Here is a 20,538-nt window from a genome sequence, read left to right as displayed (position 1 = left end):
CTTCAGTTGAGCCTATTTTTAGAAATTTCATAACCTTGTTTAGTAGTCTCGTTTAATGTGTATAATCTATATTCTATAGTCTACATTTTCTTTATGGCATGGATACATTTTCGAGCTCTTCGTGTATTTAATTTTTAACAGAATGATTTTAACGTCTATTTGGGTTGCGATATATAAAATATTATTTTGTTTAGTTATTTTAACTGTTACAAAATAAAATTATTGAAGTGTCTTTCTGTTTTGATTAACCTCCGAAAAATCTAGGCCTACTTTGATGGAGCTTTTATTGATAGACCTACAGGTATATATCTACGGGTACATAATCTAAAAATGCTCATTCTTCATAAAATATAAATCTAACTAGCAGGTACTTAAAAGAGAACCGAAGTAATTTTTATAACGAGGTCTTTTCACTGCTTATATTGTTCTGCAATGAAATTAATCAAGGAATTATCGGAATAATTTTCCACGGCCTTATAATATTTTCCTTATTGTTCCCAATGGAATTCCCGGCTTTCTGAGAATAGGGAACTATTTTGTTTTGCTTGTAGCAAAATTTATCGTTGTTTATGATAAAACAGGGGTTTTTCAATCTGATTCCGTCGTAATATAATTGTCATTAATAGAAAACAGGATGTTTTAAAATGGTGGTAACTTCAACACAATATTAAATCTAGATTAATATTGTACGGAGAAAACATTTGTGCTTTTGTATGTGAATATAATTATAATGTTTTCACACAAAACCAACTGGATGAATATCATAAATTGTTTCGCTTTTTCAAAAATAAAAAAAGCTGCATCTTCACTGAGTGACATAGGTGATCATGTACCAACTACCAAGTGCGAACGGTTAATTCTAAATATATCGGATTAGTCTTTTTTTACCAGATTCATATTGATATTTCAAACGGTAAAGATATGTTATCTCTTGCACATCTTGATCTCGGATGTCTTTAAAGACTACATTTAGTTGGCATATACTAATTAGTGATACTTTTATAGATACTTTTTATTACAGGGACCAGATTCTTGACCCTATAGTAAATAATTATCGTCGATTCACATCTGCTATTTACAAATATTTATGAAATTAACCTATTGTATATCTTTGGTGAGTACCTAGGTACTTAAAAAGGTTTTACATATTTTAAAAAATAAGATCTCAGTACAAAAACTAAACCAAGTATCAATAATAAAAAAAAATTGAATTATTTTTCATTCATTGAAAATGTGTATTGTATATATACAGACGGTAAAACAAATCATTCTCAGAAGGCGCACGCCTAAACCACGTGGGAATACAGTTGGTATTTTCAGAGAGAAATAAGTAACTTGTAGAGCTAAAATAAAATCTAAGTTTATTCAATGAATGAGTACATTGTGGTCTTATTTAATTCACCTGTTTAAATTATAAATTATAGTTACCTACTTTTTACAATACGCAGAAAACAGTTCGACTAGGTAAGTACTTAATATTTACAAAAGTTCATTATGTTTAAATACATAAAAAAACGTTAGAATTAAATAATAATGTAATAAGTACGTTACTTAAATAACGGTAGCTACCTTCACCTAACACTAGCTTAATATTTGTGCAAAATGTCTTGTTTTAAGCGTTGTGCCACTTTCGCATCAAAACCAACGCTCCGTCGAATCCTATATTGCACTATATGGAGTTGAGCCTCACCCGTTATTCTAATACTCATAGATTTAGGATATATTCGACTAGAAAACACCACCTCCCCATCTCCACAGAATACCTCCACAGAGCTGGCATCAACGAAAATTCTCAAATGTACGTAATCTTTGGGAGACCAATACGCACGGCGTACGCCATCAACCCCGCCTCGATCTATAGTTATATATTCATGTTCTGCCGAATATCCTATCGTAAAGCGGCCCTCGTTCTTCCATTCAAAAACAATCCCAACGTCCGCATCAACTGAACGCGAGTCAGCGATTAACTCAAACGACCTCGATTCTGCGTCAAATACCTCACCAGGACTGTACCAGGCATTTTCTAATACCTCGGACCTAAGCTCAACCATTTCTCGTATCGGTGTCAACAAAAGACGTCCATCTTTATTCATACTCACTTCCCTTATTATCGTTAACATGCTTGCCCATCCTTCTGTAGACTCAACAAAGTTACTTTCCCACATACCGAGCCAAGCCACCATTAATATTCTATCATCTGGAGCGCGCAAAGTTTTAGCACCATAAAAGTCATGCCCATAGTCCAACTCGTAGAAGGTAGCTGTAGAAACTTCTAGATCCTCAAACCTTGCCCGCTGGTAATTAAAAAAGCAAACAACATACCCATTCTGATACAGATTTCTAAACCTGTATCCATCTGCTTCGATCCCTTGTACAGATAAGATCAAAACATGGTATCCATCTATTTCAAATAAATCAGGGTTCTCCCATACATAGCCCATATCTCCGAAAGATTCAACGAGAGTGCCATTATGTTTCCAATTAAACATATCGGTAGAAGTATATAGCACTAGCTGGCCATTCCATTGTCTTGAGGTAGTGCCAACTATCATGTACCAAACATTTCGAAATCTCCAAACCTTTGGGTTACGTATCTCTCCAATACCATTCGGTGAGTCCCTGACAAGAGGGTTATATAGATACTTCTGGAAGATTAGGCCATTACCACTCAGAGCAACATTCTGTGTCTGCATACTTTCTTTCTCAGATACATGACCAGTATAAAAAAGGGTCAGGAAATTTTTTCGCACGAGAGCTGTTCCTGCAAGGCAGCCATGTTTATCGTAATAGTCCTTCGGTATCAACGCCGCAGGATAATGAATCCATTCTATTAGATCCGAACTTATCGCGTGCCCCCAACTCATACGTCCCCATGCTCCATTATAGGGATGATATTGGTAAAATATATGATATTGACGCTTGAAAATTGTGAATCCAGCAGGATTGCTGATCCAACCATCTGGAGCAATGATGTGAAATATGGGCCGGTATTTCCTGCTCAATGTAGGCTCTCTTTGATTGATAAATGATTCTATATAACTGGTATCATCGATAAATTCTGCAGACACCGCACAGAGGCCCACTAGAAAGATAAAGACGTCCATCTCCATTTAGATCCGAAACGAGACTGCTGAGAGAACTAATCATAATGAATCAGTTCTAAGAAAATGATGAATGCAAATTAGATCATGTGAAAGGAAACAATCGACAATATTTATAAATATTTTCTAATGCATTATCTAATAGCTGATCCCAAAATAATTGCATTGTACACATCTTACGCTGAATAGACGTAGCGCATGCTTATAGAAATATTATGATGCCATACTTGGAATTATATTTCACAACTTAATAGTGTATCTCAAAAGATGTCACATAGCTACGAAAATGTATTTAAATAATCAAAACAGACAATACCAGATGTCCAGTACGGGAAGTGATGTCTTTTTTTTTGCGGCCATTATACAAAATAGTGTAATAAACCAAACGTATTGTCATGTATACTTCTAAGCTAAGTCTGAACTGAGATATGCTTCAAAAGTTTGCTGATTTTACGTTAATCTTTTTGACATTTTTCATTTAGCGCACAAGTTTTTAAATAATTGCAACAAAGTAGCGACATTGAAAGTGTAAACAAAAAAAATAACCCAATATAGGGTCCAGCTCTCTGTGTGGGGCAGAATCAACGCAATAAAAAAAGAATTGCATAACACTGCGCTGTGAAAATGCACGCATATTGCACAAACTCCCACTGCTGGAACATTTCTTTATGTGGGTTTAGGCCACAAACCACGATAGCCAGATTCCCAGTTTTCGAATGATCCTCCTCTGAATTTTCGCTGGAAGTCTGAGGTCCTTACCACTAAGTCAGCGTCGTGTCAAGAACGACTGAATGTATATTAGTAATTAGTTTTGGTTATTGAATCAGGAAATTAATGAAGTATCTATTTTTAATGAAAGCATTATTTTTATGTATGTTGGAAAAGAAACAAAAAATATTAAATATACAGTATAATAATAATAAATCTTTATTTATAACATTTAAAATTCTTAATACATACAAATAAGGTCATTTATGTAAACATTAAAACTTAAGTGATTAAATATTGCCATAACATATCACAGAAATATTTTGGTTAGTAAATTTTGAAACCCCCTTCCCGAAAATTTGAAGATTCGATGAATACAAATAATAATTATTTACACATTCGCTTTTATTCATTGAATGAATGAATAACGGAATCTTTGAATTATACTTCTTTTTTTTAATTTGATATTTGTTAAAAGATTTTAAAAATACTCTTAGAACTTAGAATCGGTCTTACATGGTTGCACATTAAATTGGGTGGGATATTGTCGTAAAATATATATAATTTTAATATTAAATGAATTATAACATATTTTTTTTGTCTTCTTACAGAAGAAAACCAATTGAGGTTCTAACTACATACCTTTTCTTTAAACCTAATATTCGAGAATCGAGCACCTTTACATTTCTAGCGTAAATTTAAATATTTCTCCCTTAATATTAATGGAATGTTTGCCTTTTGATAATATAAATAAATAATTATGCCTTAATTATATTAAACACCCAGCACCTATATATTATGAACATTAAATCTATTATATATATGTATAAGAAAGTCGTGTTAGTTACACTATTTATAACTCAAGAACTGCTAAACCGATTATGTTGAAATTTGATACAGAGATAGTTTTAGACCCGAGAAAGGACATACGATAGTTTTATCCCGGCAATCTCACGGGAACGGGAACTTCGCCGATAACACCCCGGGTCTATCTTACACGCGCGAATACGCAGGCAAAGCCGCGGGCGGAATGCTAATCTAATATATAAAATTCTCGTGTCACAGTTTTCGTTGCCATACTCCTCAGAAACGGCTTGTCTGATTTTGATGAAATTTTTTGTGCTTATCCGGTATCTATGAGAATCGGCCAACATCTATTTTTCATACCCATCAATGATAAGAGTAAGGCAGAATAGCGTTTGCCGGGTCAGCTAGTTATTATATAAAATTTACATATATTTGAAAATTCGAGCGTTAGCAAATGTCTCATACAATAATGAATACATTGGTCCCTAAATGTTTGAAAACAATTAACGAATGTATTTTCTTTTACAATCTTCCATGTATGTTCTCAATGGTCAGGTTTTATTATTATCTGTCTTAATAAACTTATATTATTAAGAAGAAAAATTTGTATATAACAAACAAAACATTTGTATATATATGTTAGTTATGTTTTCACACGAAACGCACTGGGCCGATTTCAACACTTCTTTCACTAATAGAAAGCTGTATCTTCACGGAATGACATACGTCTACTTTTGTCTATGGACGTCTCTGTCAGTCTAAGGTCAAGGTTGTTAACTGATATCTATGCTAGTTTATGGTCAGGGTTCTCAATGGACGTCGTCTATGTTAGTCTATGGTCAGTACTGTCTATGGACGTCAACGTTAGTCTATGGTCAGTTCTGTCTATGGACGTCAATGTTAGTCTATGGTCAGGGTTGTCTATCGATGGCCGGGTTTGGCGTTGTGCCGCAGCGCGGAGTGCAGGTCGGCCCAGCAGGCCGCGATGCGCGCGTGCGCGGTGCCGTGCGCGTGCAGCAGCTCGGGGAGCGACTCCAGCGCTGACAGCGCGTACACTCGCGCTATCCTCGCTTCCTGGTGAGTTTTAACGTTTTAACATAGCCTTTATATCGTCAATTAAAAATTTCAATATTAACGAAAAAAGTTCTATAACCTGGTTATCAAAATTACTGTTACATATAATTACGATTATGTAACGAGAATTTACAATTACAACAGCTTAGTTGTAAGACTGATTTGAAATCATATTACAAAAAATCTAACATTATTTAACACTTCGGCTTCGGGACTTGGCCCGAGGTACATATAATATAGCCTATAGCCTTCCTCAATATATGAGCTATCTAACACTGAAATATTTTTTTCAAATCGGACCAGCAATTCCTGAGATTAACAAAAGACACAAACTTTAAAACTTTATAATATTCAAAGTTCAAAGACACAAACTCTTCAGCTTTATAATATTAGTATAGATTACAATGCACGCACCTCGAGCGCGCACCGCATCGCGTACCGGTGGCGCTGCTGCAGGCGGCGCGCCGCGGCGCAGTGCGGCGCGCTGGCGGGCGCCGCCGCCGCCGCCGCCGCCGCGCGCTCCGCGTGCAGCCCGCGCGTCAGCCGCGCGCACAGCTCGCGGTGCGCCGCCAGCGCGTCCAGCGCCACCAGCAGCCGCTGCACCGCCTCGTCGTCCGGCCCCTCGCCGGCCTCGCCCATGTCCAGGGCGAGTCTTCGAGGTAATAGAACAAATAAAAATGCTAAAAATCTGCAGAAATTTAGACACATGACGCTTATGATTAGAGTTCAAGATTTTGAAACGCATAATTATCTCAAAATACTAAGAACATGATAATACACTAAGAATTGCAACAGTTCTTCAGTTCTCACACGCAGGGGTCGTGTGAGCCATACGGGAGCCGCGAACATAGTTCCCTACGTACCCATCACCAAGACACCCATCAATAAGACCACCAAGAGAAATAGACATTTTTATAAATTACTAGCGCTTTAAAAGCACTCTTGGCTGAGCTTTAGCTGATTTTTTCAAAATTTACAATTAGGGCATATTCCTAAAGTAAAATTATAATATTTTATATTCATCATATAAATGATAGCAATTCTGCTACGACTAATAAACCAACTCACTGGGCAGCGGCCTTCACAGCGTCCCGGATGCCGGCCCAGCGCGGCGAGTCGGCGGCGGCCGGCGCCGACAGCGCGTGCAGCGCGGCGCCCAGCTCGCGGATGTCCGCCCGCTCCGCTTCGCAGCGGCCCTCGGCTATACGCACAAGAAATAAACTATATATAATATATAAAAATCCAGTGTCATGATGTATGTTCCCAATGAACTCTTCACCAACTCAATTTTGTGCGATTTTGATGAAATTTGGCATTTTATGTGTAATTTGCTCCAACTTAACATATAGGATATTTTTCTTTCGATTAATTATCCCAATAATTTATAATCTTAATATTTTTAATTAATACTCAGCAAGGCGTGGACGGGTATGCTAGTAAACTATATATACTCGTAAGTTTAAAAAGCTAAAAGGATACGCTTTTAAGAATCAACTAAATTGTATCCACTCTTAGAATATACATATTGGTAATTATTGTATTGTCATCGATCCTTGATAAGTGTGCGAAGTTTGAATTAAATATGTCTGTTTGATGATTGATGAAACGATCAAATGAAATGAAATTTGTTTTTTAAATCAAACACTTAATCTAACCTTATAGCTACGTACATCACGGTAGCAGGACAAATAGGTATATAACAATTAAAGGTTCGAGACTGATTTCTTTGCTAGGTTACAGAGTAACCTGTATTATAGATATCAGTACTATATTGATGAATTCTAAAGAAGAGTTTCTCAATAAAACTAATTTCATAAAATATTCGATTCAACGAGATGTATTTTTGCCATTTAATCGTATTAAATAACAGTCTAAGATGGAACGCGCTTTCCTAGAAGGTAAGTGCAGGTAAGGCGCTTTGAAGCACGATGGAAGAATTGAGATGGCGTAATAAAGCTGTGTAAATCTTCAGCACTCTCTAAACTGTATCCCGTAAGAACAACACAATCATCATCGTCATTCGCCTCGTTATTCGCACGAATGTGTGAATGGGGTATGAAAATGAACTATCCGAAAGTATTTTTAAAACATTTGGAACAATTTAAATAAAGTACTAAATTCTAATATATGGTCGCTTATAACACACCTTTCTCGAATATCTTGCTAAGTCTTCCCAAACCGAGCTGGACAAGACGGAGTTGTTCTTGCTCGCCGGCAAATGTAGCTTCCATTTCATCTGTTGTCATGTCTCTCTAAAATATATCAATTACTTAGCGCTACGCAAAATTTGTATAAAACTGTTTGATATTTTACTGATTTAATTTATCTCTTAAAATGAATTGCCATGCCAATATTCACAATATAATCAACTCTCCACCTATCTAACTAAGATCTGTCACCAATAATCCACTGACCGGGCTATCCTCTTGCGTTCCAGCGAGCACAAACTCATCATGCTTTGGCTTATCAAGTTTCGGATTGGATTCGCACAGAAACGTCCGTAGATCCGCATCATGCGCTAGCACCGGATGGCGAGCGACGAGAGTCAGCCAGCGTTGCAATGCGGCGCGACGACGTTGTAGGAATACTGGGCTGCCACCGCCGACGACAACGCGTTTAGGCGGTAACCCACATATTGCTCTGGCAATGTGTTTTATTTTGTTAATAATGCGGAAAAACGTTATAATTAAATGTATGGCTGTTGCGGAGTACAGGTCTAGACTACTACTAGGCTAAGGTTCCAATGGGTCCCTCAAGCTTTCAGAAGCCCTCAAAAGCTGTGTAACTTCATGGAGCTGAGTTGATTTCAGTTTTGTGGAAAAATGCCTACGATAATATTATGTATCTCTGTATATTATGTATCTCAGCCCTGGGCGGTCCACGGCCGATGTAGGACTATTACAAAACAGAAATGAATAACCTGGACTATGGTATGGAGGTGTTAAATGGATCGATTACTGGGCCTATGGGAACTATGGCGTCTGCGTTTCTACTACATTTAAGTTGGTAAAAATATATTGGCAAATGGTGACTCGCCTTCCCTCTCAAAAATGTGCCCTCTAATAAGTCGCTATAAAAAAGCAACAAGAGGGCAACATGTTGTGAGCATCTAAAGGTGGAAAGGTGTGCTGAACTTTAAACGGCGAACACGCGTTCTTTGATAGTCCAGCATTACGTGCCCACTCAGGACTTACGTTTTGCATCCACCCTTGGAGCTAAAGTTATGGCGACTCCACTGATACAGAGATAAGGACAGGGGCATCCCCCGGGAGCATATGCGGGTACGCGGGTAGTACTTGGGGTTGTTACTCCCCAACACATTTCCACAAGGTGCCCAAAGGGCATATTAATAATATTATTAATGCTTTAAAATATCAAAGATAGGGTCCAGGATCTTAGCTTAAAGGATGAACATAACAGACTTTAACTGACTTATTTGTCACATGAAGTTGCATCAACTGAGCATATAAAATAGTATATCAAAACTTCAATTATAACATAATTATTTGTTTTATAACATGGACCATAATATTTTTACAAATTACATAACATACTACAAATTAAATGTTAAGCTCTATATTGCAAAAGAGGATATAAATTAGCCACTTAAACCCTGATAAGAATTTTTATCAAGGTACCTATAATGTCATAACAGTATCCACCCACAATATAATGATTATATATTTATATACACAATTTTTACAAAAAATTGCAGAGATATTATTATTCGAAAATTATATTATCACTTTTTTCACTGTATATTTCGTACACAAAAACACAAAAAATATTAAACTTTACACACATAAAGCTGTTTGCATAAATTTATTGAAACAACACACACACACACACACATTTTTTACCTGTAAGGATATTTAGCAGCAAGCACATCATACAGCTGAGCAAACTCATTGTATCGTCTGGTCACAGTGGTACCATGTCTGCGAGAACTCACAAAATATTCACAATGCTTCAAAATTAAACCCTTCCGTTCAGGCACCAATTCAACGCTTATAACATCTGTCGCTTCCAAATCTTCAAAAGTCACTTCCTCTAAATTGATCGACATAATTTATTAATCTGCAAAAAAAGTTTAAGCACACTGAATTTCTATTTTTTGTAGGCAAAATTTAATAAGCGTAAATTTTTTTACGAACCTTTAATGATGTTTATGCGACAAATAAGCATTCGCCATATGAATATCGTATTCGGTGTCGATTTCTAAGCTCTCGTATTGCGTTACTTCACATATCGTACAACTGTAATTTACATACACAATTTAAAGAATTTATTTTTATTCACATTAGAATTTACAGAACTTTCGTATAGGAGTTTATCAACGAAGCAGATTTGTCCTAACAGTAAAATAAGTTTACTTAAAAAAACTTAGAAAATAACTTGTTGTTTCGCAAAGTTCGAAACTATTCCGAAACTTTTTATGACGATAAAGTGACAGTTCTCGTTTGTCGTCAGTCGCTGGAAATGTCAAATACACATGATTGGCTATGTATTATTATTCTACATTATATGTAGCATAGTCAATCTATGATAAAAAACCACAGAGTACTTTTATGTATAGTGAGAACAGTATATAAGGGTATAATCTATGGTGAGAACCAAGGATGTTATACTACTAATTAGACTGTCTTTGGCTGTTCCACTTGCAAATTTCAGAGATGATGTATTTTTGTTACCGATACAACAACAAATAATAAAAAACTAAGGCTAAGCAATGTTTGGCACGGGTATAAATTGGATTAGTGATCACTATTTTTTTTGCAGTTGCTCTTTTATTTGATTTAAAAAAAAGAGTAGTACTCTTAGTGTTGAAAGTCCAACTCGCATCTGACCGATATAACAATATAGATGTAAAACATTTTCAACTCATTACAATATAAATATTTTTGTACTCACTTATTATTTTGCAAGTAACCTTGACTCACAATAGATTTTCTGGAAATATAAAATGCTCCGGTCTCTATATACTCTCCATTCCAATCTTGACGGCGAGGTCGTTTCATAGGATGAAAATTAACTGGATAAACTTTATCATCATATAAATTCCAACGAAGTTTATAGCTCCTACAATAGAAGTACGTATTTAAAATACAAAACAGGTTTTTTTTATTGTATAAAATTTATTGTAATTATAGGTGAGAATGAATATATAATATAAATAATCAATATACATATCGAAAATGAACAAAAAAAAGTGAACATACACTGTTGTCTGACTATACTGCCGGACTTCATCACTCGACTTAAAGTATATAATCATACGTATTTATATTACTTGTTCATTTACTTGTACCTCGTTACTGAGAAAATGCAGTCATAGGGCTTCGGACGATCAAGTTTCTCTAGGGATCGTTTAATATGTTTAGACTTAGTAAAAGGTGAAGTCGTTTGCAACAGAACTAAAATATCCACCTGCGGCTTGTATTCAATAAATTCTTGCACACCCCATATAGAAGGAGCCCAATCTGATGCAGTTACATAACTTCTTTTAAAAACTTGTACCCCTCCTACAAACGATATATACAAACTATAATATTATCTATATTTTTTATCAGCTTTTCCAATATGATGAAAAGGAAAGTTTTGTTTTTTGGAAACAAATAAGCTCCGAAGTGAGTTTGAACTATTTCACCAGTAGCAAGCAGGAATATAATATGCCTGATTGACATAGGCTACATTATTTGTAGTTATCAATGTTACATACATGTACGTATCAATCTTGGTTATACATACTTTTAATGCCTTCCAAAGCTATCAAAGGATGATCAGTAGATACGGTAATATCTTCAAGACCCGCATGCTTCGCGGCTAAAATAGCGCGGGATAGAAGGGTAATGCCTCCAACTTCACGCAGATTCTTTAAACGAATTCCTTTCGAACCACCACGGGCTAGGATAAGCACAGATATTTTCTCAGGGATACAATAATGGAAACTGAAATAATAATAAAAATTGTAGTGTAATCGCTTTTGCAACTATATTAATATAGTTGCAGCGTGTTAAACTACTCAAATAAAATTGCAATACAAAAAAAGATAAATAATACCTTAGTTATGTATTGTAAAAGCAGCATTACGTAAATCAACTTACATTAAGAACAAAGTGATGATAGTGACCCGCATGTTTGGCAACCCAAATTACGACTACTGAATAGATCGGTTGGATCATTGTCACTAATGGACAATATCCTTATTTGATTTTAAAGTAGGTCTTATCTCATATACAAACACGGTCAAATAGCGGTGTTCCTTAAATATGATTACTTTATTTAATATGTTAAATTCCTAGACAGTGGATTTCGATTATACTAATATACATATTAGCCATATAATAGATACATTTTACCCCAATATTCAGCGCGGTTCGTCTGGGAAACCGTGTAAAAGATGTATTTCCATAACGCTATTCTAATTTATTATTTTCGTAAGGAATAAAATATATATTCCAATTTCACAACCCAAAAAGGTATTAGGTACTATTCTTGCACTCCTGTTTATAGCAAATTGGCAAAGAAACACTTTGCGGTTAGTGAGAATCCCACTTTGAATAACAAAAACGAAAAATATCAAATATGAATAATATTCGTGTATGTGTATATCAACGGTATATACGTAACATCATATGATATTTTCCACGATTTTAAAGAACGTTGAAACTTGAAATTTAAAAATTACATAGTGACTTGAAATGAAATAGCATAGTATAATTTTGTATCGTATCTTAATGATTTTCCTTTCACGAGGAAATATGGTAGCTCTGGAACACGATCACGAACACTTCCCAAAGCGAGTAGACAGTGTATACTTTATAACAGGCGGAACTGTATCGCTGATGAAACATTATTGGGTACCTTATTTTGAATCTAAAGAAGTTTGCCGCTAGTTATATTATGTTCGTTATGGCTATTCCACAGATTAAGAACTAGTTACTCCGGGTTATTCGCCTCGCTTTTCGCGCGTGATTGTGTTATTTGTAACTAGTTCTTAATCTGTGATTGTGACCATGAAAGCCGACAATTTCATGCGCTTGCTGTTGACACTTGACAGTTGACAGTATTTGACAGTAATTAGAATTTGTTGCGGGCTGCAGGAGAACGGAGAGTGAAATAGTAATAAGTAAATGTTTTTAATAATGCATTTATAATTTATAAATATGTAATACACTTATTGTCAAATGTTAGAATAAAAGTTTTAGCTAATAAAGAGAAATAGCGGTATTGTAATTCGAGCTTCAAAATAATATTTTGGTGTATTTTTTTACAAAATGCTGTCGGTTGAGGAGCTGAATGAAGAAGTTAAAAAGGTCGATAAAGAACTCGCTCAAGTAGAAGCAGAATTATCCAAATGGAGAAATAAGCAACGGCAACTACACGAAAGGAAAAGCGCTCTCAAGAAATCCATAAATAAATTAAAATCGGATACATTAGCGCAAGTAGATTGGGGTGGTAATAAATACGAATGGTCGGAAGATGTTCAAAATACACTTAAAAATATATTTAAGATAGATTCTTTTAGACCTAAGCAGTTAAGTGCCATAAACTCCACACTTTCTGGCCAACATGCGATTGTTGTTATGCCCACTGGAGCTGGAAAAAGTCTTTGCTACCAATTACCAGCTCTAATTAAACCTGGTATAACAATAGTTATATCTCCCCTCGTTTCACTTATGGAAGACCAAGTTCGTTCATTGAAAAAGAAGAACATTCCAGCTATGCTTATGACTAGTACAAGCCCTAAGGAAGAAACTGCTGCTGCTTTGAATCTATTAAAGGACAAAAACACAGACATCAAGTTACTGTATGTAACACCAGAAAGATTAGCAAAGAGTAAAAGATTCATGGCAAATTTACAGAAATGTTTTGATGAAGGTAGGTTACAAAGAATAGCAATTGACGAAGTTCACTGCTGTTCCCAATGGGGACATGATTTCAGACCTGACTATAAGTTCTTAGGAATTTTGTCCAATATGTTCCCTAATGTACCCATATTGGGGTTAACAGCCACAGCTACAGCCCATGTCCTTAATGATGTCCAAAAAATTCTGAATATACAAGGCTGCCTAGTTGTCAAATCTACATTTAATAGGCCGAATCTCTACTACAGAATATTGGAAAAACCAACATCGCAAGATGAGTGTCTGATTATACTAGAGAAACTACTTAAATATAGATATAAGGGTGAGAGTGGCATTATTTATACAAATAGTATAAAAGATGCTGAAGATGTGACTGATGGGTTAAGGAAAAGGGGCCTAAAAGTAGGATGTTACCATGCTAATATGGAAGCTGAATCAAGGTCCAAAGTGCATATGAAATGGCATGATAAGCATTACCAAGCTATTGTTGCTACGGTAGCTTTTGGCATGGGCATTGATAAACCTGATGTTAGATTTGTTATACACCACACAATTAGTAAATCAATGGAGAATTATTACCAAGAAAGTGGAAGAGCTGGCCGAGATGGCGAGAGAGCAGAATGCATTACGTTATATAGAATGCAAGATATGTTTAAAGTCAGTGCAATGGTGTTCTCTTCTGTTGGCAGTATAGAACATTTGTATGGAATGGTGAAATACTGTCTTAATGGATCTCTCTGTAGGCGTCAGCTAATAGCTCAACATTTTGATGAAGATTGGGGTAATTCCAATTGCAATAAGATGTGTGATGTTTGTTGCAATATAAGTAGTAGTAGTGCAAAAGAACTATCTTTAGAATCACATCTGCAAACTCTAGCCAATATAATAGACAATGCAGAAAAACAGCAAACAAAATTGACAGCGCAGAAGCTTATAGATGCCTGGTTCCTTAAGGGCCCTGTCCCATTGAGACACAATGGAAAGGAGCCAAATTTCTCCAGAAATTTAGCCGAAGATGTTATTGCTTATTTATTAATAGAAGGTTATTTAGTTGAGGATTTCCATTTTACTGCATATTCTACTGTTGTTTATTTAAAGAAAGGTCCAAATATGGAGGCAATAAATGATGTCAATTTTACATTCAAAATGCCAATAAGAAAGTATACTGAATTTCATCTAGATAGACCAGCACCTAAGGATTTTGAACAAATGTCTGACACAAATGAAGCAACTAATGTGGTGAAAAGAAAGTGTAGTAAACCTAGTCATAATAAACCAACAAAAAAGATGAAACCCATTATAATAGATGATGATGATGATGATTAAAACACTACTTATTATGTCATAATATTTATTTCATTGAGGTTAAACAGCAATTTTGGTATTTTAGATATGCTTTATCTATGTGAAACAAAAATAATGTACCTTGGATTTGGTAAATGTTCCAAAAACCAGACTCAAATAAAGAAAAACAAAAAATAATACACCAAATTTTTTTTCTATTACAATCTTCTCCTAGGTGAATACTGTAGAGGCGATAGTTTTTCATAGGCTGCTACATTTTCATCTTTTTTCAAGTGTCTCTTTGGAGTCCTAGTTGATTTAGTCTTATCTTGGCTCTTTCTAGATATACTGGATTTGTCTGAAATTGACAGTATATAAAACATTATGTTGCTAAATATTTGTGTCTTAATCAAGTTAAAATATATGGATCTACAAAAAAAATTAAAATAAATGTAAATTTTGATATCAACATATATGCAATATGGACCTGTAATAAAAAAAATTGTCTTTTTCTGAAAGGAAGATAGTGTTTTAACATTATTATGATATTTACCAGATTTAGCACTAGTGTTCGACCTAACACTAGGAAGGACACTAAACCCTGAGCCCTTAGACCTAGCTGTACAAGGCTCACTGTCCAGCCCAAGAGCATCGAGGGCCCTCATCCGTTCTGCTATTTGGTCCTTTATCACTTCGCGATGTGGGGCACCCTGGCCTAGGTCTTCCATCTCAGCTAGCCATTCTGCTCGCTCTCTTATTTGCGTTACCACTAAAATAATAACGCTTTTAAGATTCAATATGAATTATTATCGTATTTGGCGCCTTATTACATAATTACGACTTTCGAAAAGCATTTGTGTGCTATTTATACATTATTGTTCTTTTATAATCTCGGAATGATAAACAATTGAGATCCTGATTGAGAATGACAATTGAGATGAAGCTTTGGAAAAACAGTGGAAAATTTAAAAAAAGAATGCATTTTTCAATATTCAAAATTTCAAAGCAAACCAATTTGGATCAATCGGCAGCTTTCATGTTTACAGCATAATAAAGAAATTGTGAAAAATCTCACAGTCGTGCCACATCTCTTTTTTGGTAGGTAATCTTGGTGGAGACTTGCGACTGCGAGGAGCAGCCGGTGGGACCTGACCCTCGTCGCCGTATTCCATTTTGTGCGCTAGATTATCTTTTAGCTTTTCTCGGTCCTCCCCACGTTTTAACGGACGATAGCTTTGAAAATTTCGACATTTATTAATTAAGTAAAATGATGAATGAAAAATCTGTATTTGTATTAGCCATAGGTCGGTACTCAGTAGGTAATCTAGTGTGAATTTTAATGTACCTATTATGTACCGAGTGTACATATTATTTATCATTAATCCTAATTTTTCAAATTTAAATAAATTAGTCAAGGGATTTTTATAAACACAAATATGATAATTGCACCAGGTAGTACAATTGTCCATTGAAACTATTTATTAAAATAGTTGTAGCTAACTTACTTCGTAACTTCATATATTCCAGATTCACGAATAGCTGACAAAGATCGTCGTCGTGATGTTCTTGGGCGAACCATCGGTACTTCCACTCTAGGTGGAGGTTCTTTTTCCTCATATTCGCGAAGAGCTAATGCCGATTTCTTTCGTTGAGCAATTGAAAGCTTAGATTCTTCCAGTAATACTAAAAGAATTTTTTTAGGTGTAACCAGAGGTCAGAATAAATAAAATTTTGTAGTAGTAGAAGGAAGTAATAAGGAAAATTGTATCGAACAAAGGTATTCACATACTTATAACTTACTTTTAAGAAATTGTTGCTGGGTTTTCGAAGGTTCAATAACTCTCGTATGAAAAATGCCACCATGCGGAACGCTTTTACTTGGCCAGATTACATTTACAAAACCATTTGCATCTGGTGTTTCCATTGATATTATTCATATAAGTATAAATGCGTAACCAAATTATATACAACGCACGTATAAGTACAATTTTAAAATCCCGGGTTACGAAATTGACTAAACAACTTTCATAGACAACTTATAATAATTACGGAAACAAATGAAAATATTTGCCTGCGATCGTGAGCCAAATTTATTTATTTTTATATTCTTAAAAAAAAGCTACGACAAGACTCCATATCAAAAAAATTAAAAATTAAAAATTAAAAAAATAATCGGTAAATATAATCCAAAAAAGTAAAACAATGGCGGGAATTCTTTCATTTTGAAACAAATGCAATTTACATTTTATTTCATTTAACTTCAAAGCCCCTGTTATTTTGGAAAATGGAAAACTCTGTTGGTTCAGCCATTGAAAAAATTAAGTTGCACGAACAAGACAAAGAAGCAAAGTTAAAAGAAAAACGTGAATGTAGGTTACCATATTAATACTGATTACTAGTTGTTATGTAGTTACATACTAATACCACAGTCTAATAGTCCATTGAATTTTTATTGAACATCTAGCGGGGTATATTTCGCCATGATAACAGCTCGCATCACTGTTTAGGGACTACCGCACGCATGTTATAATGTTGTTTCATAAATAATGTATTATTTATTATTAATGTGTCGTGCAAATTGCGAAATTTTTCAACTTGTGCTACATGTCCAAAAGCGTTTTATTATTGTACGCTACTTATACAATATACTGTGCTATTTAACAACGCATTTGTTTTTTGAACTAAAGCATATACTACTTGACTTTTATTAGAAAAATAATTTAATATATGCAAGAACGTAAATTAATACTTAAATAAATAAAATTGTACGGTTTGCAGTTGAAGCTAATATCGCATTCTTACAGCGTAACTTAAAAGAGATAAACACTCAAATACACAAATGTTCCCAGGAGGAAGGTATATTAACTCAAACAAATATCAAACTAAAATCTCAATTGGATGTAGAAAAAATTAGAAATAAGGCTCTTTCAACTCAAATAGAGTTACTTAAAAAGGACTTAATAGAGTTGCAACAAAAAATAGTGAGTTTCTATTATTGTTCATCCAAGTTCGTTCTTGTACATATCAGAAATCACTTCCAAAGAAGAAAACAAATCTTTTTTTATATGTTTATTATTTTAACTAATAGCTTTATATAAATTTAATCAACTTAAAAAAAAATATTTTAGAACATAATGTTATGTCCAATAAAAAATTTCATTAAATAAGATTTCCCATAAACAGAACCAAGATATCTCATATGTTTGGACTATCCGTTCATCTTTTTGTGAAACGGTACAAAAAACATCGAACAAATATAACGTGTGGGCGTTATTAATGAAACCAATGTACGCAGAATCAATACAATGTAAAATTAAGAAATCCCCCGAAAAACCAGTTTCTAATATTGGTAGACTAGAAGCTGCAATTGAAAGGCGAAACAAAGCTACTGCAGAGAGAAACCGATTAATGGCCGAGCCTGATCACGGCGAGGAATTTGTTCGGTGAGAATGACTGTATTTGTACCAATTTCAAATAGGTCATTAATTTAGAACTCGTAAGTTGTTGAGTAAGTTCCTTCATACAATCAATTACAAATTCAGGGGTTAATATTTAATATATTTTATTGTTATTACAGAATTAAAAATGCTTTACGTTACTCTCTGGAAAAGGTAGAAAATCTGAAAGAAAACATTAATTAGAAGATTAAACCATTTTTTGTATGTACTAAACATGTACCTTATTTTTTTCAATAAAGTTTGTATTTTGTTACTGTAAATATCACTTACTCTGTGGTCACCGTCATTTTGACAATTGACAGCAGTAATTAAGACAAATTTGTGAGGAGAGCAATTGGTACCTAGTCAAAATATTTATATAATTTTAATTTATTAAAAATTAAACGAAATGAATAAGAGTTTCCATCCTTTGAGGTAATTTTTGTAAGAATCTATAAAAATTATGTAATGTCCATGTTCGAATCGGGAATAATTAAATTTAAACAATATTAACAATTATTACGTTCAAATGGCAAATCTTGAAGTAAAGGAAAAACCCACCCTCGTAATTATTGTGTGTCGCGATTTTTCTGACCCTTAGAATAAAGAACGGAAAAAGACCGAAGCTCAATGCTTATGAAAATATGTTTTTTGGCATTCGTAGATAAATATTGTATAGATTATTTATATTTTTGTTACTCTACGAATAACTGTCGAATTAAAATATATTACAAATCAGAACCATACGAAGTTGCTGAAAATAATAATGATAATCTACATGATATTATTATAGTATAATCATTCTGTCATATTTGTGCCAAAATAAAATATTAAAAAAAACAATTAATAATATAGATATGCTACTGGACATATACCATGCATGTCATGCATTTACTTGGAAGAGATTAATTAGTCATAATGTTATTGTTCATTGGAAATTTCATTGCATTCTACAAAATATGATAGTGTCATTTGAAATTGGAAAATTCACATGAAAATGTTAATATCAAGAAGTCTTTGTAATATATCTGGATATGTGATGTACTAATTATACAAATATAGTATTATTATAATTTAAAACATTAATTATTTCAATTACATACTGTATATAATTAATTATTTTCTTACAGGAATTACATTAGAATATTTAGAGGAAGATCCTTTAGCAACAAAGTCGAAAATGTAAATGAAAATGCTCCCATAAAATTTACTACCAGTGGCGCTGCCAAAGCTAGTATAAGGCCAATTTTAGCTAAACCAAGAAACATGCCCTGGTATCAGCCGTTCAGTGTAGTTGGAAGTGTTGCAGTCTTCCTTATATACTTCTGTGTATTTCGTGAAGAAAGTGATATTGATTCTGAATTCGAAAAGACCTTATATGACAGAATAAAGGGCTTAGAAAAGCGACAGTTATTAATAAGCTATAGATTCAATAAAGAAAATGGAAGGAGTGTTGTTGAAATTGAGCAACGACTAAAAGAAATTGAGGAAGAGGAAGCAAAGCTTGTAGCCTAAATAAGAATAGTATTTTTGTAGATTACCTTTTAATTATAATGATTTATGGTTGTTGAAAAGCTGTTTTTTTTTTTACATTTTACTAGAATTTGATGTTCATTAATAATTGAGAAGCGGATTTATAGACCTTGGATTTGATTGGCATGATGAGGACATAAAATACATTTCTTTTTATTATATTCTTATATTCTTCGACTAATAAGACCATTTTATGTTCTATTTGTTATTATTAAGTTCCTGAGATATTGCATAAAAATAATACATTACTAAATTAAAGAGTCTCCAAATGGAAATAAATGTATGCATATTTTAAAAATAATATGCATGTCCCATTTAAAACTAACATTTTTATGTCAGTCTAAAAAAAACCTTAAAGAAAGAAGAATAAAATATTTTAATGTAAGTAAAGATTCACATTAAAATATGTTTGATATTAAATATTTATGGAATGAGGGTATTTATGTTCATATGCCTCTATTATTTTATTAATTGATGCATTAGGAGGTAAATTGTAGTTAATTTCGAAAAGTTCCATTTGAAGATTGATTGCTTATATAGAAATCTACGTTTATTTTAATTGCATTCATACTTACACACAATTCATCAAACATAGTTGTATTACCAGCTTTGCCTCAAATCATTTTTTTACCATTTGATCATTTGATTTTTAACAATTTCACTGCTGATCCAGAAACTTTTTTCATCCAGCGATGCGGCTATGACACGCTCAGCGTGTCTCCCGCA

The 20,538-nt window shown here is 34.0% G+C and overlaps 7 protein-coding genes across 7 annotated transcripts; 3 read left to right on the top strand and 4 right to left on the bottom strand.

The window, feature by feature from the left end:
* Nucleotides 1–1,537: 1,537 nt before the first annotated feature.
* LOC119832559 (raffinose invertase-like) lies at nt 1,538–3,261 on the bottom strand. Its single transcript, XM_038356223.1, has one exon. The coding sequence runs from the start codon at nt 3,108–3,110 to the stop codon at nt 1,587–1,589; it is 1,524 nt and encodes a 507-aa protein (XP_038212151.1). The 5' UTR covers nt 3,111–3,261; the 3' UTR covers nt 1,538–1,586.
* A 2,239-nt stretch (nt 3,262–5,500) lies between these two features.
* On the bottom strand, nt 5,501–10,150 carry LOC119832205 (sorting nexin-8-like). Its single transcript, XM_038355832.1, has 7 exons — nt 9,845–10,150; nt 9,551–9,767; nt 8,105–8,330; nt 7,837–7,942; nt 6,759–6,891; nt 6,105–6,342; nt 5,501–5,690 (listed from the first exon to the last, which is right to left on the bottom strand). Exons 2-7 carry the CDS (start codon nt 9,754–9,756, stop codon nt 5,538–5,540), a joined length of 1,062 nt encoding a protein of 353 aa, XP_038211760.1. The 5' UTR covers nt 9,757–9,767; nt 9,845–10,150; the 3' UTR covers nt 5,501–5,537.
* Nucleotides 10,151–10,946: 796 nt separating this feature from the next.
* On the bottom strand, nt 10,947–11,838 carry LOC119832208 (N-acylneuraminate cytidylyltransferase). The gene is made up of 3 exons (XM_038355834.1): nt 11,795–11,838; nt 11,439–11,638; nt 10,947–11,212 (listed from the first exon to the last, which is right to left on the bottom strand). Exons 1-3 carry the CDS (start codon nt 11,824–11,826, stop codon nt 10,989–10,991), a joined length of 456 nt encoding a protein of 151 aa, XP_038211762.1. The 5' UTR covers nt 11,827–11,838; the 3' UTR covers nt 10,947–10,988.
* A 931-nt stretch (nt 11,839–12,769) lies between these two features.
* LOC119832204 (ATP-dependent DNA helicase Q1-like) lies at nt 12,770–15,029 on the top strand. The gene has a single exon (XM_038355831.1). The coding sequence runs from the start codon at nt 12,968–12,970 to the stop codon at nt 14,882–14,884; it is 1,917 nt and encodes a 638-aa protein (XP_038211759.1). The 5' UTR covers nt 12,770–12,967; the 3' UTR covers nt 14,885–15,029.
* On the bottom strand, nt 14,893–16,889 carry LOC119832207 (UPF0193 protein EVG1 homolog). The gene is made up of 5 exons (XM_038355833.1): nt 16,643–16,889; nt 16,348–16,525; nt 15,918–16,075; nt 15,396–15,611; nt 14,893–15,200 (listed from the first exon to the last, which is right to left on the bottom strand). The coding sequence occupies exons 1-5, from the start codon at nt 16,764–16,766 to the stop codon at nt 15,061–15,063; spliced, it is 816 nt and encodes a 271-aa protein (XP_038211761.1). The 5' UTR covers nt 16,767–16,889; the 3' UTR covers nt 14,893–15,060.
* Nucleotides 16,890–17,055: 166 nt separating this feature from the next.
* LOC119832424 lies at nt 17,056–18,483 on the top strand. Its single transcript, XM_038356096.1, has 4 exons — nt 17,056–17,211; nt 17,621–17,823; nt 18,026–18,285; nt 18,420–18,483. Exons 1-4 carry the CDS (start codon nt 17,127–17,129, stop codon nt 18,481–18,483), a joined length of 612 nt encoding a protein of 203 aa, XP_038212024.1. The 5' UTR covers nt 17,056–17,126.
* Nucleotides 18,484–18,579: 96 nt separating this feature from the next.
* On the top strand, nt 18,580–19,853 carry LOC119832209. Its single transcript, XM_038355835.1, has 2 exons — nt 18,580–18,714; nt 19,410–19,853. The coding sequence occupies exons 1-2, from the start codon at nt 18,689–18,691 to the stop codon at nt 19,792–19,794; spliced, it is 411 nt and encodes a 136-aa protein (XP_038211763.1). The 5' UTR covers nt 18,580–18,688; the 3' UTR covers nt 19,795–19,853.
* The last annotated feature ends 685 nt before the right edge of the window (nt 19,854–20,538 follow it).

This window comes from Zerene cesonia, chromosome 15 (genome assembly GCF_012273895.1).
Source record: "Zerene cesonia ecotype Mississippi chromosome 15, Zerene_cesonia_1.1, whole genome shotgun sequence".
Classification (NCBI taxonomy): domain Eukaryota; kingdom Metazoa; phylum Arthropoda; class Insecta; order Lepidoptera; family Pieridae; genus Zerene; species Zerene cesonia.
Note: the sequence above shows the minus strand (reverse complement) of the source record. Positions and strands in the feature narration are given on the sequence as shown.

Coding starts and splice junctions, on each gene's coding strand:
- LOC119832559 (XM_038356223.1), bottom strand. CDS start 3,110: ATGGAGATGGACGTCTTTATCTTTCTAGTGGGCCTCTGTGCGGTGTCT.
- LOC119832205 (XM_038355832.1), bottom strand. CDS start 9,756: ATGTCGATCAATTTAGAGGAAGTGACTTTTGAAGATTTGGAAGCGACA. Junction 7,943..8,104: donor GAACGCAAGAGGATAGCCCG/GTCAGTGGATTA, acceptor GATATATTTTAG/AGAGACATGACAACAGATGA. Junction 5,691..6,104: donor CGATGCGGTGCGCGCTCGAG/GTGCGTGCATTG, acceptor AAAACTCACCAG/GAAGCGAGGATAGCGCGAGT.
- LOC119832208 (XM_038355834.1), bottom strand. CDS start 11,826: ATGCGGGTCACTATCATCACTTTGTTCTTAAT. Junction 11,639..11,794: donor ATCATCACTTTGTTCTTAAT/GTAAGTTGATTT, acceptor TTATTATTTCAG/TTTCCATTATTGTATCCCTG. Junction 11,213..11,438: donor AGCTTTGGAAGGCATTAAAA/GTATGTATAACC, acceptor TATCGTTTGTAG/GAGGGGTACAAGTTTTTAAA.
- LOC119832204 (XM_038355831.1), top strand. CDS start 12,968: ATGCTGTCGGTTGAGGAGCTGAATGAAGAAGTTAAAAAGGTCGATAAA.
- LOC119832207 (XM_038355833.1), bottom strand. CDS start 16,766: ATGGAAACACCAGATGCAAATGGTTTTGTAAATGTAATCTGGCCAAGT. Junction 16,526..16,642: donor CCAGCAACAATTTCTTAAAA/GTAAGTTATAAG, acceptor AAATTCTTTTAG/TATTACTGGAAGAATCTAAG. Junction 15,201..15,395: donor GAACACTAGTGCTAAATCTG/GTAAATATCATA, acceptor TGTCAATTTCAG/ACAAATCCAGTATATCTAGA.
- LOC119832424 (XM_038356096.1), top strand. CDS start 17,127: ATGGAAAACTCTGTTGGTTCAGCCATTGAAAAAATTAAGTTGCACGAA. Junction 17,212..17,620: donor GTTAAAAGAAAAACGTGAAT/GTAGGTTACCAT, acceptor TACGGTTTGCAG/TTGAAGCTAATATCGCATTC. Junction 18,286..18,419: donor CACGGCGAGGAATTTGTTCG/GTGAGAATGACT, acceptor TTGTTATTACAG/AATTAAAAATGCTTTACGTT.
- LOC119832209 (XM_038355835.1), top strand. CDS start 18,689: ATGAATAAGAGTTTCCATCCTTTGAG. Junction 18,715..19,409: donor AAGAGTTTCCATCCTTTGAG/GTAATTTTTGTA, acceptor ATTTTCTTACAG/GAATTACATTAGAATATTTA.